Genomic DNA, 18,136 nt, shown 5'->3' on the forward strand with positions numbered 1-18,136 from the left:
AAAAGTGGTTTACTAAAGGAAATAGGGTATGTTCAAATTGTACCCTTAGTCCTCTAAGTGTTAAAAGAGTTCCACCAAAACCCCATGTTTGGCATCACCTCCCGAGACCATCCTGAGATAGAAAGTTTTAAAATTTGACTCTCCACAGCCTTTCCCATATTCCTAGGTTGACCAAATTAGACCACACCTACTATTGGCAAGACTCTTTTCTAGCAATGTGTGGCATAGCAGACTAGAGCCGTGTTTGCTGCATTCCAGATGCTTAGCCAAAGAATCAAAGCAAGGAAGTAATGGGGATTATACCAGGACCAGTGCTCTAAGAGACAAAATTCCGGTCAGTGAACAAGCATGACTGGGGCAGCCAGTACGAGGTACTGGAATTTTGCTGCCCAAGTGTCTGTTGGCTGTAGGGTCTTACCTATGAAATTTTTGGTTCAGGGATTGGTCAGTGGTCCCCTTCTACTTTCAGAAGGAAAACATTAAGTTCAGATTCCTTTTATTTCCTTTCTTTCCTTTTCTCCTTTTATCTTTTTTAGGAAAAAATGATATATTTGGAGAAATGGTTCATCTTTATGCCAAACCTGGAAAGTCTAATGCAGATGTAAGAGCTCTCACGTACTGTGACTTGCATAAGATCCAGAGAGAAGACTTGCTAGAGGTTTTGGACATGTATCCTGAGTTTTCTGATCACTTTCTCACAAACCTAGAGTTGACTTTCAACCTAAGGCATGAAAGTGCAAAGGTATATGTTGCCTGCTTACTTTTGTACTCTGACATTTTATTTTATTCTTGGATTGCCCAAATACCTCTGAAAGATCAAGTGGAATAGTGTAGAAAAACTTAAGCAATTGTGAATATTTGAAAGGAAAAGCTAACTTAATATTGGAATTTCTCAATTATAAAGAAGGAATTCAGTCTAATTTCTTTCAAGTATATTGAATAATTTTAGGTAGTTCAATTAAATTTGACCTTTTAGGAACTCTTGGGTGACATATTTGATTTATAATAGCCTTGGTTTATATTAAGTGTGACAATTATTTGTAATAAATGGGTGATTCTAGTCTATTGAAAATTGCCTAGAAGAGTTTATCTTATAAAGAGGTTAAAATATTCTCTCAGCTATTATTTACACCATAAACTGTTTACCGATATCTTTTCAATAATTATGAAGAAGTTAAACTCTTAAAATTTAGGCCCATATTTAACACAATTTCTAAATTGCAGAAGTATAAATTAATCAGGCTTATACCTGAGTCAAAATTAATGCTACAGAATGAAGAACATTTACTCTACTAGAAATAATATTTTAAATAATTCTACATATGATTTCACCTAGGATGAATTTTGAGAGTGTAACCCTTATATCCCTCACCCTCTTCCACTATGAAAATGTTTCCTTATGACCTACGAGTATTCTAAGAATATAGACTTTATCTTGCAGCCCACAATTTATTACTAGGTTATTCCTCCATCCCCTTCCCCCCAAACCTCATAACCCCAACTCCAATTCTAAATACTTTTTTGTCAGAAACCAAATGTTTTGACACTTGCCAGTGTATTTTAATGCTAACAAATAAAAGATCCTCAAGTCAAGAGTTAGGTAAAACGTGGTATATTTCATTCTCCCTGGAGTTACAGTCATTCCCAGGGTGCTGTGAGAGACAAAGATTTTAAGGTCACAAGAGTACCATTCGATAACCTGAAGCACCAGCTCAGATAGTTACTTCTTTTCAAAAAGCTGAAAAGTTGAAAAATAATTAGGTGGTGAGAGGTTCGTTACCAAGAGTATATTCTTTTTATAATGATTTTAATTCAGAATTCTATCAAATTGCAGTTTGAGATCACCAACCTCATTCTTACTTTGCTTTTAAAAACAACAGGCATCTACCTCAGATAACTTATTTACATAAAAAGTTTAGGCAGCAACCAAAAAAATATTTGGAAACTTCCAGTTTTGTTTACAAGAGAGGGAGGAAGGAGGAATGGGGAACAAAATAATCAAGGGTTCAGAGCATAGTGTTTATTGAATTCAACCTTATATTTATTCTTGTGAAATTTAACCTTGCCATCATTACCATGTAATTTAAACATCATAGCTAATTATAATTAGTTTATACTTTTTTCTCTGCAGTAATGCAGATTCTGCAATTTTTAAAATTATTATTATTTTTATTTTAACTTTACCAAGTTACATGAAATATATTCCACATGAAGGAATATGTTGTCTCTAAATGTTGACAACATCATCCCCAAACATTTCTGATAAATAACTTCTACAACTCTGATTTCCCCATTAGGTGGAGAAACTACTAGGATTATTCTAGCAGACTATTTTATAATTTAGAGAAAACCATTAAGCAAAGTATTGTAGCTATCTGCCTGCAATCTAATAATTAAGTCTCAAAGTGGTTGAAATAATATGAAATAGTAAAGAGTTTACTGATAATACATTGTGTTCAAATTGAATAATCTTCCATTTTATCTTCACGTTCCATTAACAAAGGCTGATCTCTTATTACAATCCCAGTCCATGAATGATTCTGAAGGAGACAACTGTAAACTACGCAGAAGGAGATTGTCATTTGATAGTGAAGGAGAGAAAGGTAATTCATTCTTTTCTAAAATTTAAATGCAGAACATGTGGTTATCAGTTCTCCTTACTTAAATGCTCATTATACTTCTGATTTCAAGGATGAACTTTATTCAGATTTTAAGAAGGCAAATCCTTTGCTTTTTTCAGTAGCTAATGATATGGTTTCTGATTGATAGCTCTCAACAGTGTTTCTCAAGACCTGATCCTAGGCCCTCTTCTTTTCTTATTCTATGTCATACTCTTTCCCCGAGTAATCTCATTTATACCCATAGTTTAATTATATTTTCACGTAGGAGATGTACATATTTATATCTTAATCCCAGATCATCTGAGCTTCAGTCTCATATATCCAAATGCCTATTAAGCCATCTACTTGAAATCGCAAGGGCAGCTCAAACTCAACATTTCTTAAATTGAAATCATGATGTCCCACTGGAAACCTATCTCTCCATCAATTGCCGTGTCTCTAAATGGCATCACCATTCTATAAACTGCACAAAACAGATCTATCTAGGAACCAGCCATCTCTCAACCTCTTCATCCACCCTGGTAACAAGTCTTGTTAGTGGCACCTGCAACACATCCATTTACTCTTCAAACTAGGTCTCTATTGTTTCACTTTTCTCCGTCTTCAGAGCCGCAACTCTGGACCAAGCTACCATAATACTGAAACACATTTCAACTCACCTTCCCAACTTGCCCTCTGTCATCTATTCTCCACACTGGACCACTGGTGATTTTTTTTTTTTTCTAAATGCAGGTATGTTTATGTCACCCACATATTTAACGCCCTCTAAAGACTTCCCATTCCCTAAATTCTCCATAGGGTAGGTTTATGCCTACCTCTTCAGTCTTATCTCATACCATCCTTTCCTTCACTACCCTAACCTGGCCTTCCCCATCAGCTCCTCTCTTTTGCAGCATTTATTCCAGCTGTACTTCCATATGATTTGCATCATCATTTAATCAGTGATATCTGCCTGTAGATCACAAGCCCCATGGGAAATATTTAGTCACCTGAAGCTTCAGTGCTTGCCTCACAGCAGGTCTTCAACAAATATTTGTTGAAAGAATGACTGAGTTAATGAACTAGCATTTGAGCATTTTCCATATGACTCTCTTCCTCCTTTTGCCTTCTTAATCCAAGTTCTTTCTTGGCCCTCTTCCCTCTGGATTCTCTCCCAAGGGGAGAGCATCTACTAGCTTTAACTTGCCCTATATTTCAAATGAACTCAGCTACCCTCTCTTTCACGTACATCATTTTTGTGTTTTTGCTTATATCCTTTCCTTAATTGGAATTTACTTCCCTATCCTCAAACACACACACACACTCACACACAACTATACCACACCACCTTTTCATCCGTTAAATTACATTTTTTTGTCAAGGTTAATCTTCAGTGATATTCAGTGTGAACTCTTTCTTGATTTCCTCAAAAATATAGGTTTTCTTTCTTTCCTGAATTCCTAAGCCACTTCCCCGTTTTATACGGATGGTCCTTGACTTACAATGAAACAATTTGTGATTTTTTTCACTTTACAATAGTGTGGAAACAATACACATTTAGAAGAAACCATACTTCAAATTTTGAATTTTGATCTTTTCCCAGCTAGCAATACGCTGTGACGCTCTCTTGTGATGCTGGGCAGCGCCACTCCCAGTCAGCCACATGGTCAAGAGGGAAACAGCCAATACACTTACAACCATTTTGTTTTTCACTTTCAGTGCAGTATCCAATAAATTACATGAGATATTCAACAGTTTATTGTAAAATAAGCTTTTGTTAGATGATTTTGCCCAACCATAGACGAATGTAAGTGTTCTGAGCATGTTTAAGGTAGATTAGGCTAAGCTATGATGTTCAGTATGTTAGATGTATTAAATGCATTTTCAACTTATGATGTTTTCAACTTACAATGGGTTTATTGGGCTGTAACCCCATTGTAAATCAAGGAAGATCTTTATTTTCAAAATCTGCCCTGTACAGTGGTTATTGGTACATTTGTCCTTTTTCTCTATCAAACTGCAGATTCTTTTAGCAAATCATGGTTGATAAATATCTGTTGAATTGGGCTAACTGTTGACTCCTCTGGCTGATTGCAGAACAATAAACCATTCATAGATAGGTGATAATTTATTACTGCAATGTCCTTCATTATTCTCCTAGTGACTTTTTCTAAAATCAGAACCATAACAGTCAAGCTGTTCTTCTGTCAACTTAATCTAAATCCCTTATCCTGAAGTTAATCTCATATTTTGATCTCACTAGAAATGAAGAACAGCTTGACGATATTGTCTATATAATAATGTCCCCCATACAGTTGAAGATTTATTAAATCTCCTTTCAATCTTGTTTAGTTTCTTCATTCTCAAGCTAAATAACTTAACGTTTTTATCTCCTGACAAGGCCCTGAGTGTGTCACAATTTATATTGTGCTCATGCACGTAGACATTTCTATTGACTCTGAAAACTTTTCCTTTAATCACAGGCTTAGTCTATAAGACCCATTTTATATAAAGTGTTGATGGTAAGGGATTTGCCTGCCTGTAGCTCTTTGAAGTTTCCTGGTGTGTCAGTGAGTAAGCACTTTTTGGTCAACATGAAAACACAATTAACTCCAGTTATCCAGAGCCTGAGAGCCTATTCCAGTCTTCAGGACTCCATGGTGCAATAGGCAAGTTTAAAATTTGCTGAAAGCAATTTAATCCCAATCACCCCAATCTAAAGATCTGAAAGGGCCGCTCATTCTATATTTCTTGATAAAGAATCAATATCTGGGAGGAAAATGCGTTTAAGTAAGAATAAAGAGCAGAGAACTTTCAGAAGATAATTGATACTAAATGATATGGAGGGTACATAAACTAAAAGCTGCCCATGAAATGTATTGATTACTTTAGAGTTGGTTTACTGCTCATTTGAAACAATACCTTGAGGGCAGATATCCAAGAGTGCTGATGACTGTGAATTAATCAGCAGAGGCATCAAGAACCAGAGGGAAGAACACGTGGTTAGCCATTGGAGACAGACAGAGGTTGAGTCTTACAATTACCACTCACGACCTACTCAATACAACAGTGGAACTCTTCAGGCTTCAACTCTCACCTGCACAGCGCCCCCCATCATGTCTACCACGTGGTGCTAAGGAGCTTACATTCAAAAAGAGATATTAAAAATGAAAAGATATATATAGAACCTCTGCAAGTTGACTTGAACTAAATAGAAGCTTAACGTATCGGATCACTTCTCTCCTAAAATGCATTTGTAGATGAAAGTGGTTTGTCCTCATAGGCTGCACATTTCTTTTAAGAATATAAACTCAGTTCCTGACAAGTAAGAGTTGTCAGTTCAGGTCCAAATTTGAGGACACCTTGTATTTTTTTGAAGATATATTCAAGAAGTTCTCTTTCCTTCCTAAAATTCTGGCATGGAGGTACCCAGGACCTCCCCGAACTGACTATGGTCATTGTAGGGGGAGATGTTATAGTTCCTGAGAGGGAAGTAAAATGTTATTTTTACAGAAAGTGAAGAATAAAAATGTATCTTCAATGACTTCCTTAGTGATCACAAGCATTGGCAAAATAGCTGGACAGAATAGAAATAAATGTGGTATAACCGTTTGGAACATGTTGAAAAATAGTCTCTAACTGGTCTTCAGAGTTGGATTGTACTTACTTCAGAGTGTGTCAGTGTGGTTTATTGGGTTATGGGAATACTTCTTTTAAAATTTTGTGATGTGGAGCTAAGATCCCACAAGCTGTGCGGCACAGCCAAAATAAAATAAAATAAAATTTTATGTTGTGTATATTTTATAATATACATAAATTTTAGTACAATAGCATGTAAAATGGCACATGAGATACACACACAAGCATATATATATTTTTTACTGATAGCACTTTTGTGACCAAATATTTGGAATATTCTGCTCACCTTTTTCTATGAACAGAAAATGCAATATCAAAGTAGCTACTAATGGCTGACTTAGGGAGACAGTGACCTTTTGAGAGAGAATAATGCAATGAGAACAGCAATTAACAGGCCTCCACAGAAAACAGAAAAAAAATTAAAATGTGCTAAAGATATGACTGTACCAACCAAAGGGATGGAAATTAAGGTGAAAAAATGTTCAGCATCTTCTTTACTTTGGATTTAGATAGTGCCACACGTTTCATTAAAAAACAGGAACCCATTTTAAGAGATATACACATCCTAAGAGCAATTTTCTCATTTCCCTACCCATGTAATTTTTATTGAAATGGGCACTTCTATATATATCAACTGGTAAAATCTAGTGTTCCAGAAAATGAGTGGAAAGAGGTCTTGAACTCATCATACCTGTGTTTCAAAGAATAGCAATAAAGCTTATCTCCTTGTAATGTTGGTTTAGTGATTTCACATTGCCATCCAAAAGTCAGTAAAGTTTTGAAAGTGTTTCTCCAAAAAAAAAAAAAAAAACAAAAGAAAGTGTTTCTCCAAAATAAATAACTTCTGTGGAAGTTATTGAAGTTAGGAGTAAATATATACACTGTTAAACTTGTTTTTACAGAATATAGGTGGGTCAAATTCTAATTTTATTAAGTTTTTAAATATATTGCTATTATACTTTGGCATCTCTTTGGAATATCTTCTCCAATAATAAATAATGATTAGCTTTTGTTATCCATTTCAGTAATACATAAATGTATCTTTATTTTAATTTTTAAGATAAATTCTTTAACTTTATTTATATAGAAAAATGACTCTAATCCACTTTCAACTTTCTTTGATGCTAGAGAAGAACTAAAGTACTTGAGATCAAATGAAGAAATTTATTTTGGACTCCAATTTTCCAATGAAATAAATGTTTTTTAATGCATTCGGCTGGAAAATGCTCAACTCATCTCAAAATCGTTACCAGTAGGAAATCTTAAACGCGAATGCTGAGAGAGTACATTAAATGCCTCTCTTTTACCAAAAGTTGGGTCCACCTGTTGGGTCTGACAAATAAAAATGATAAATCACCTGAGAGAAAGACTCCATAAATAATGGAGAGAGCACAAGCATTTGTTCCCAGATTGTTTGAAATGTAAGAATTTTATATAATCATTCTTAAGATGGATGGGTCAACCACTCCGTCAGGACATTCGTTCCGTGATCTTCAATCCATCCTGAACACAGAGAGACACCTACAAGACAATTCACAACTGCTTTAGAATTGGATCCTGTGAGGAAAGGGGAGGAGGTGAACTGTCAGCCTACAGAAACAAGGGATTTTTTAAAAAGTTTTCAGTCATCTAAATCAGAAAAATTCGAGGCTTAATTAAATAGGCAGGGTTTTTTTTCTTTGTAAAACGATGGTAACAGGAATGATTATACAGTCTCATTTCTAGCAAAAGGGAAAATGTAAAAACTACTCAGATTACTATTCGGAATACTATTTCTACATAGCATTTAAGAAAACAACATTAAGAAATAATAATAATAAAATAGCAGGGCTTCCCTTGTGGCGCAGTGGTTGAGAGTCTGCCTGCCGATGCAGGGGACACGGGTTCGTGCCCCGGTCCAGGAAGATCCCACATGCCGCAGAGCGGCTGGGCCCGTGAGCCATGGCCGCTGAGCCTGCGCGTCCGGAGCCTGTGCTCCGCAACGGGAGAGGCCACAGCAGTGAGAGGCCCGCATACCGCAAATAAATAAATAAAATAGCATTAAGAATAACATTAAGGAAAATAGTACCTAATGCTACTTAATGTCTATTAAATAATCCAGTTTAACCAGAAATGGAACAAGCCATCAAAATCTAGAGGTACCTGGAGGCCAATTATAATGCATTTCAGCCCAATATCATGTATTCCATTAACCAACCTCCAGCCTAAGCCTGAGCAGTTTCCATTTTTAATCCACAAATAGATTGTCATTTCAACTGTCATGTTAAATGATCAGATTTGAAGCTTTGATTTACCTAGTATGGAATAGAAAAATGTTGTTGCAGTTGGGCTGCATCAGAGAAACTGTTCACATGGCCTGAGTTCCAAAACGCAGCTGGCTGACGATCCAGTGGCAATGAACACAGAAGTAAATGTGGAGTCATTTCCCTTATGTATTAGAAAAAATTCAAGGATATCAAACGTCTTCTTCTTTCATGATCCTACTTTTACCTGAAATTCTTGCTAAAGGATTTAGATGCCATGTGTATGAAATAATTTGCTCCGGTTCACTAGAGAACTAAAGAATAATCCCTCATTCACCACATTTTGTGAACACATGTCCCGAGTTGAAATCAGCAGGTTATAATTCAGTTTAACAATATATGTTGACTGATGAATTTGTGCCTAAGCATCCAAAATCAAGCCATAATTTAGTAAACTAAGACCAAGGCCCATGTGGTAGGCGGGACAGAACATTTTACTGTGTATGAGGATTTACAAATCCACAGAGAACTCCCAAGGTCTTTCAAGCCAAACAGGCGAAGTGATTTAATGATGTGTGATGTCCATTCATTACAAATATCCATGTTAGCATTATCCTTACTTATATCAGAGACATATGAATTCGATGTTAATTCAGTTTACATTTGATTCTGCTGGAAAAGATTCCACGAAAGTGTTTAAAAGAAAAGCATTTTGGGGAAGATGAGAAGCCTTTGTTGGTTCAGATTCCATTGGTGCCCAAACTGCACAAAAATTTACTTAGGAGCAACAAAACTGATGCAGTTCACAAAGCAGGTATGAGTATAATTTAGAGAAGTGAAGTGTCTAATTTTTTTCACATTTACTAGCATAAAATTGGAAACTTAGTTTTTGAGGAATGAAATGATATGTTTATAAAGTGGGGAAATGTTGATCAGATTTTCAGGAGGGGAGAAGTTAAAATCAAAGGAAACAGAGGAAGAGATGACAAGAATGAAGGAAGGCTGTGTCCGTGACACTGGAGAGAAAGGGCTTGTGTAAGAAGAGTTGATCTGGAGATTTACAGGCAACTAGACTAGTGGTTGAGCAGAGAAATATAAGTGATACTGAGTAATCAATGATGTCAACAATGCTTGAGACTGGAAAGGTCTGTGGTCTCAGTAATGATGAAATCACTGAGCAAGTGGGGAATCTTAAAGAAAATAAATTAAGCAATCTGCTTGCACTACATTGAACTTTAATTGGCAGGGTGTAAACTAACTCCTTAATAACCATTTCACATGAACTGTTTTTTTTTGTTGTTGTTGTTGTTGTTTTTGTGGTATGCGGGCCTCTCACTGTTGTGGCCTCTCACGTTGCGGAGCACAGGCTCCGGATGCGCAGGCTCAGTGGCCATGGCTCACGGGCCCAGCCGCTCCGCGGCATGTGGGATCTTCCCAGACCGGGGCACGAACCCCTGTCCCCTGCATCGGCAGGCGGACTCTCAACCACTGCGCCACCAGGGAAGCCCCATGAACTGGTTTTTAAACTCTATCCATTTTTACCTTGGGCTGCTTTCTAGCTTCTCATATTTTAAATTATGATTTTTTTAAATAAAAGAAAAAGATCTCTGTTTAATTTCTGTGCCATATGGGAATTTTAAAAAACAGTTGGAAGTTTCTCTGGAGTGGCCTTAAATCAGTTCATTTGGCCTTCTATAAATAACAAAGTAAGCACAACCAGGCGGAGAATAGATGGAGACACCGTCTTAAACATTTCTCTAGAAAATGATATACCTTCTGGAGTATGTGGGTTAGTTATTAGCAGTAACCAGATGGAGAATTATACTGTCTCCCCAGGACACTAATGGGAACAAGTTCTGGGTTTTGTCTCTTGGAGTTTTTCCTGCTGAAATATGTTCTAACACAACCTGCAAGGCTGAAATTATCCTGACATTTCAGTATAAAGCAGCTAATATGCACTACTGGCTTTAATGTAATTAGGTAAACCTACCTTAATTACTGTATTTAAGCTTTATATTCTTTGCAATATCCTGCACAACCAAACTGCCTGGAATGTCAAGGCCATTACATGCATTGAACTAGGGTTGAAGTTCAGCCTGCCAGCCTGTACCAGAAGGAGGCTTCCGGTTTTGACCTTCACAATGTGGAATGACCACCACAGATGAGAGGGCATGAAGGTTAAAAACAAACAAACAGTAAGCTGCATAGCGGTGACATTTTAGAATTGGGACACATTTTTCTTCACTTTTTCATTTCCTTCAAGAAATAGTACACCATATTTTAAGAATACAAATGACTGTTGAGCATGTATAAATAAGGTCTAAGTTATCCTAAAGTTTTTTTTTCAGAGATATAAATGCTATTACTACCACAGATATTCTTTTAATTTTGGAACGAATAGCGTATCTCATTAAGATAATCTAATGTCCTGTGAATTATGAAAAAAAAAAGTCTTCTTAAGTAGTTCCATTCTCAGTAGGAAAAAGAGAAAGAACAACTTTTCTGGCAGTTTAAAAAAAATCTATGTTAAAGTTATTCCAAAAAAAATCACTATGACAAAGATAGTTTATGTAGCACTAGATAGTGCAGTAGGCATAGAGTCTCACATTTGATTCTCTTCTATAAAATAACTTTTCTTTGATAGATTTTGGCAAAGGAAGCACTACAAATGATCCCGAAGACTCTGTAGATACCATAAGACATTATCAGAGGTCCAAGAAACACTTTGAAGAGAAAAAAAGCAGATCTTCATCTTTCATCTCCTCTATTGACGATGAACAAAAGCCTCTCTTCTCAGGAATTGTAGATTCTCCTCCAGGAATAGGGAAAGTAACTGGACTTGATCTTGAAGAAACAGTACCCACCTCAGGAAGAATTCCCATAGATAAAAGAAGTCACTCTTGCAAAGGTAATCAAGTTTCTCCAGAATCTCGTTGTCTTTCCTCAGGACTAATCACAAAATGGTGACTTCGCACAAATGAAGAACCATACCGCACATTAATCTAATCTGCAATTTTGTGATATATTTGCAAAGATCAAACCTTAGATCATCTACAAAGTGTTTTCAGGGTTCTGGAATAGTGGTCATTATTCCCAATTATAGCATAGGAGGGTCTGTGTGGCCAGGCAGACTTAACATAATGCCACATAGAACATTGTAGGAATGTCTGTTGTAGTGACTCCGTGGGGAGAGGGGATCGATGAGTATTTGAAGAGAGCAAGCCCATTGAATCTTGTATGTATCTTCTGTATCCATTCCTCACCCCCAAACCTGTTTTTTTTTATAGCATGAAAGACCAATGCAATAAAAATGCAATAAATACCAAAAAGAATTTCAGTTTACTGAGAATTATGAGAAAATGGGGAGAAATGCTCCTAAATAAAGTATGCTTTTAGATCCAACTCAGTTGAACACATTTGTTTAAAAGGGATACCCAAATATATGGGTTTTGTTGTAGAAAATATGCATGAACTGGGTAATTGTGCTTAATCAGTATATCCAGATTAGATGCTAAAGGGTGGAAAACTCAGGAAAACTTGAGGACAGTCACATGAAAGAACAATTAACTTCTCATCAGGAGCTAGATATACGGATCTTGTTAAATCTTGCTAAGTGGGTGCAAGAACAGGTACAGGCAGGCTGCTTGGGTTCCAAGTTCAACTCTGTGACTTACTCCCTTTACGTCTTTCAGTAAGTGATTTGACAGACCCCACTAAGACTCAGTTTGCACATCTTCAGAATAGGAATAATATCTTCTAACCAACTGGTCTGTTGTGATTACTAAACAAGAGAACATGCATAAATTACTTTCTCTGAGATAAAATCCCCAACTCTGCTTAGTATTTTCTCACAGCTTTTCTTTTCTAACCCTTTAATCATTGAACATATTCCTAGATATATAAAAATGTAGAGATGAAGAAGGTGTAGCAAAAAAATCAAAAGAATATAACAGAAATGAAGGAAAAATAGGATGTTCTTGACCTGGCATGATACAAAATTATGACACAGAGTAAGTAAATATTACCTGTCATTGTCACCATTATTCGAAGTGACTATATCTGACAACAAAAGTTTTATTGAATCTAGGATGTTTAGGCTTTACATTTTTCCTGAGTTACTTTCCCTATATTATCAAATCAGCTTTTGCCATGACCCCAAGTTGAAGTAAGCTAAGAATATATGCAGATTTTCTCTGGACAATCTAAAATCTTGATGAAGTGGATGAAAATAGTACCTCATTTATCAGTGGAAGAATGGAATATTAGATGTGATTACCAAACGTCCCGTTTTAGTTATTTATGAAAACGGATTCTGGGAAGTACTAAAAATTGAAACAGGTTGTATCATGGAAGGCAGAAGTTCTGAAGAACTTGCTGAACCATCCTACTATTTCCAAGAGTCAGCATAACGTGGGCCTGACATTTTTCAAAATACTTTTTGTTGTTTTCCTCTTGCGTTTTAAAGTCTCAAGTGACAAGTCGTTAATGATACATTTTGGGGATTTGATTTGACTTTATAATGACTCTCGCTGATGGTGAATTCTCATGCCCTTCATCTTATATTTTGCTTTGCCACTTCTTCCAATTATTTTTAATTAGCTATTCTACATGCACAATAAAAGATAGTACTCTAACAGATCATTTTAATATCTACCTATCTAAAATTTTAATTTTCAAAAGTTTACAATGCGATCCCTATTCAAATAAATAATTACCTTTACAATTCATAGTTAAATACTCATGTCAATTGAATAAGCATGATTGATGTTGTTATAGAGTCTATCAGTGTGACACATGGTTAACCTGGATAATCAATACGATCAACCGATGGAGAATTCTAAAACTTTATTCACTGCAAATTTCATTCCCTAGTGATTTTCTAAGGTGAGATACTGTGCAATGTTAAAGGGTTTGAATAAGATGTAGGGTGTAGCTGGAACTGCTGCAGCTTGAGCTCCTAAATCCCCACAAATTTTAGTTTTATCATCAATGGAAATGCCACTTACATTTCTAGCATTTGTCATGCTGAATCCAACAGAGGAGCACCTTTAGACAAAACTGAAAAGAAAAAATTAAACTAAATGGACTCTGATCCTACTTAGATTGAGGTCAAAAGTTGACTGTAGGAAAATTGTGTACCCAGAGCAAAGTGAAAGTTTACTTTCTGTTCATCCATTTCTAGAAATGTGTCTTGCAACTATAGCAACATTTTCCAAGGCAACCAAGTGCAGATTTTTTCTGAGCTATATTTAGAAAGTATCTACAAGGATGTTCATTTTGATTAAGACTACTAAGCAGGATTTCCCCTTTGAACTCCTTTTTTCTTTCATATTGCTGTTAAAATAAGCTAATCACACATTACTGATTTTAATAAAAGAGTAAATTATCATCAAGGAAGACTTTACCCAATAGTTTACAGTTATTCTTTTTTGTTAAGAGAAGATTATCAGGTTTTGTTCTTGAGCACTGAAGAAAAAATAGAATCCTACATAATTTATTGCATGTGATTCACCACTGTTATTTAAAAATCAGTTTATTATATATGATTTGAGAATGAGAGCTATTAGGCATAAGTGGAAATTCTCTAAGCATTCTCAGCACAAAACTTCTGAGCATAATATGTAACTTCCATCCTATCAGTTTTTACTGTTTTTGTTTTATTGTCTAGCAAGAGGCTAGACAGGGAGAAACACTGGCATCATCTGACCATTAGTATGTGTGTTCTGAATATTTGTTTGGCATTAATTCTCCAAAATTGAAAACCTAGTGTACTAAGACATCATATTATTGTTTTGCCTTTTAAATAGAGTCACATGTCTGTGAATAATAAATCATACTTTTCAGTGAAAATCTGCTGATGTATTACTGCACTTAAAAGTTCAGCATTATCATTTTTTGATGTTCATTTTCATTTGTTGTGTTTGATTAAGTATCAAGGGTAATTATATATTGTCACTTTAAAAAGAACAAAACACCAGCCTTCCATAGTCTAAGGAAGCCTTAATCACAAAGAACTGTTCTGGAATTCATAGCAAGCTCTCTGAGGTCTGTTAGCCATTTCAGTAGTACAGGGAACCCTGACCTTATATTTTTCTAATACTGTCTTTGGATATGCTAATCCCTTTGTTAGAGCTTCACCCATCTGAAGCCAAAATTGTAGGCACCTCAGTGGATATGTCTGTGTATTCAGTGATAAAAGTATAGTGATAGAAAAACCATGAAGAAAAGATATAGAAATTGTGTCTGCTGCTGGAGGATAGGAGGTGCTTTTGAGCTATCTGACTGTACTTTTGGAGAAACCGTAGGAAGGAAGTCCTACAAATCCTGTTCCTTGTTTCTAGAATCATAGCTAACCCTCCCCAAATCAGTTACTTTCTATCCAATTTTTAAAATAGCCAAGGATATAAATTCCTTAATTTTACATACTTTTGTCAGTGTTGAATCATAACTACTTGTCCAAAGGGGGAAAAAAAAGGCTTTCTATCAAAGCAAAATCACTTTTTGTTATTCAAGTCTATTTCCACGTAAAAATGAAGACCAGTTCTAGACAGTATTTTCCTCCCACCAGCCCTCCCAGTGAGGAAAAGATGCTCCTTCTTTATCTCTGAAATAAACTCCCAACTCCACTGGTATTTTTTCCTGGGTTTTATTTCCCAGCCTTTTAATCATTCTAAGTACTTCTCTATATGCGTGAAATGTAGAGGGGAAGAAAGCGTAGCAAAAGCCATCAAACGTTTATGGCAGGACTGAGAGGGAAAGTAAGATATTATATTTGCCCTCAAATATTGACAACTTGCAAATACAGATTGTAGGAGAAACGGTAAATTAAATGAGGCTCAGAAAATGAATCTCCGTGAGGAAAATGATTAAAACCTTGCTAGACTGAATTCTTCAAGGGCAGGGCCTATGTTTTCTTCATCTCTAACTCCCCCATGTTTAGCAGAGTGTCTGGAACATAACAGACATGAGGACCATCTGAAAAGTGGACTTGAACAGATAAACAATATGTTTTAAAGTATAGCAGCATAAAAATATTCTAAATAGAAGAGTCCCCAGAAAAAATATTGGAAATTAATGGACAGAATACGTTAAAGGACAGTGCAGAAGGAGATACAAGGAAACATAAAAACATGAAATAATGTCATAGGACTAGAGACTTTAGGACTCTTCCCATCTTTAATGGCTCATGGTTCCTTGGCTCTACTTGGAGTTGGGTTGGCCTAAGGGAATCCCTCTGAACATCCTCACTTCCCCATGGCTGTCTCTTCTTGAGCCCCCTCTGAATCATGAAGTATGCACATTATTCTGGGTGAAAGAGCCCTAACATCTTCAACCTGAGGTGCGGCAGTACATACAAATGGTGCTGTTTCTTCCCAAATGTAAAAGCACAACGTCATTGCTCTCTAACCGGAGCTCGGGGTTGACCATCCATGTTTTCCTCTTAGCACAAAATAGAAAGAAGACAAAATTGTATTCAAGACTCATAACTGGCTGTATGTTTTTATTTGTATGGAAATGGGTGTGGGAAGTGGCAGACAGGATCGGGGTGGATGAGATTCAGCTACCAACTGGTTGTGGCCCCTGGACAGGTCCCTGAGTCACTCTGGTTCTCTGTCTTCCCGTTAAACTCCAAGATCCCTTCCTGCTTGTATTGCGGATGTCTCTGGAGCTACCAATGGGCACCCAAAGAAGTTGACATCCATCTTGCCGTTTCCCACAGATATCGCTGACACCAGAAGCTGGGAAAGAGAGACTGCCGGAACTCAGGCTGATGAGTCTAGTCCCTCAGCGCTTCCGCGAGCTGCCTGGGGCATCTCTGAAACCGAAAGTGACCTCGCCTACGGAGAAGTGGAGCAAAGATTAGATCTGCTCCAAGAACAGCTTAACAGGTATAAGCAATAGCTAGGCAAAGGGAAAACATAATCCAAGCCCTTAGCTGGGTCTAGCCTTACTCTTTGTAAATAGCAAATTCGTCCTACCATAGATGGCATATACACTTCTTTATACACTTACTTATTTAAAAGAAGACTACAAGTTGACAGAATTATTAATCTGTTTTTCAAAGAGTATTTACTTAGAACGCTTCACACTTTTGGCAGCATGAATCCTATTTTTTCTTTACTTGTCATAAAATTAGTATATATCATCAGCATTGGCTGCCTAAGAAACCTTTTTTATCCCCTCAAAATAATTCATATTTAGTTTGTTGACTAACACCCTTCCTCTTTCAATCCTCCTTTTGCACTTTTTGGCTGTTCATGGTAACTTAGTTATGTGGTATGGTATTTTTTTAAGAATATTGACAAAATGATTTAAACATTTAGTTTTTCAGCCAACTTGTCAAAAATGTGATTGAGTTAAGAACCCAGATCCTCTCCATTTTCCCTCCATCTTTGATCTCTAACCTTTTAAGATAAAGAAGAAATTTTGGTTTTAGGAAGGATGGAACCCCTTAACCCAAATCTACATGGATTCCTTAAAATTGAACTGATCAATGACATTCAGGGAAAAAAAAATAGATGTATAAGCATGATATTGCTTTAGTTGTGTTACATGTGGAAAGTGACCTCGATTCAAGGTAGTTTCCAGGACATCACTGGGCAAGGTATTCCAGTAGTCACAGACCGAAAACTGCATGGATTAAACTAAAATGTTCAAATCACAGGATTTACTAAATCCATTTAAAACACGCAGTGAGTGATGAGGGGCTCCAGATGGGGTAATTAACACATTTCTAATAAGTGCAATCCTGGTAAAAGAACCATACAACCTGTATCCTGATTTATGCAATTATATATATATATATATACCTCATCAGCCTTCCAGGCTGAAGGTGTGGTTATGAGGACCAGAGTTTAGGTTTGCACAAAAGGGGTCCACAGATAAAAATAATTCCCCAGTGCCAATGACACACTTGCTCTATCACAGACATGTAAGGCCAAGTACACCTGGCCACAGCTGTGGCATTTCAGTTAGCCTGCCGAACAGCCATGTGTTTTATTGGTCTTTATAGGTAAAAACCGTGAGGCGTCAGAAGGAGATTATACTGTGTGTGTGTCACCAGTGGGTGACCAAACTTGGGGGTGGCAGTCATCTACCCAGAGGTGACAGGAGAATAATTTGTTCTTTCCATCTCCTTCCATGTATAAGCCATGCTCTGGTTTGTTACATCATATTTCGATTCTATCTTTGGGATGTCTTGCAGGTTGCTACCATGCTGTGTGTATTTAATGCATCTTATGAATTCTGCCAATGTGTAACAAGCTACTTGCTTTCTTGTTCTCTATACTTACCACATTCTATGAGTTTTGTTTATACTACATAAGCTAGCTATCTATGCTTAATTTTTCTTCTGTGTTTCATCAATGCTGCTTGTAGTTTTATCGCTTTTTTAAATCTTTATGCCCGAATTGAACAGTGTCAGACAATACAGTAAACATAAACATGTATGCACACACACATACATTACCATGAAAGATGAATTAGCAATTAAAGCAGACAAAAGGAATCAGAAAACCTACAAATTTGTAAATTGAAATAAATTTGTATGCCTTAATTCAAACAGAAGTATGACAATACTATATGAATTAAAGATTTAATTTTGTATTTTTTGTTTTCATGCAATTTAATCAAAGTTTAAAAGTTAAAAAACTG

General features: G+C 36.3%; 1 protein-coding gene across 1 annotated transcript in view; it reads left to right on the plus strand.

Moving 5' to 3' along the window:
• KCNH7 (potassium voltage-gated channel subfamily H member 7) overlaps window positions 1–18,136 on the plus strand; it is a 78,429-nt gene that overhangs the window by 49,874 nt on the left and 10,419 nt on the right. Inside the window, exons 6-9 of the mRNA XM_073806958.1 lie at window positions 537–742; window positions 2,528–2,603; window positions 11,127–11,390; window positions 16,203–16,371. Of these exons, the coding sequence (XP_073663059.1) occupies window positions 537–742; window positions 2,528–2,603; window positions 11,127–11,390; window positions 16,203–16,371 (715 nt within the window). The remainder of the gene's footprint in view (window positions 1–536; window positions 743–2,527; window positions 2,604–11,126; window positions 11,391–16,202; window positions 16,372–18,136) is intronic.

The sequence above is a fragment of the Tursiops truncatus genome, chromosome 7 (assembly GCF_011762595.2).
Source record: "Tursiops truncatus isolate mTurTru1 chromosome 7, mTurTru1.mat.Y, whole genome shotgun sequence".
Classification (NCBI taxonomy): Eukaryota; Metazoa; Chordata; class Mammalia; order Artiodactyla; family Delphinidae; genus Tursiops; species Tursiops truncatus.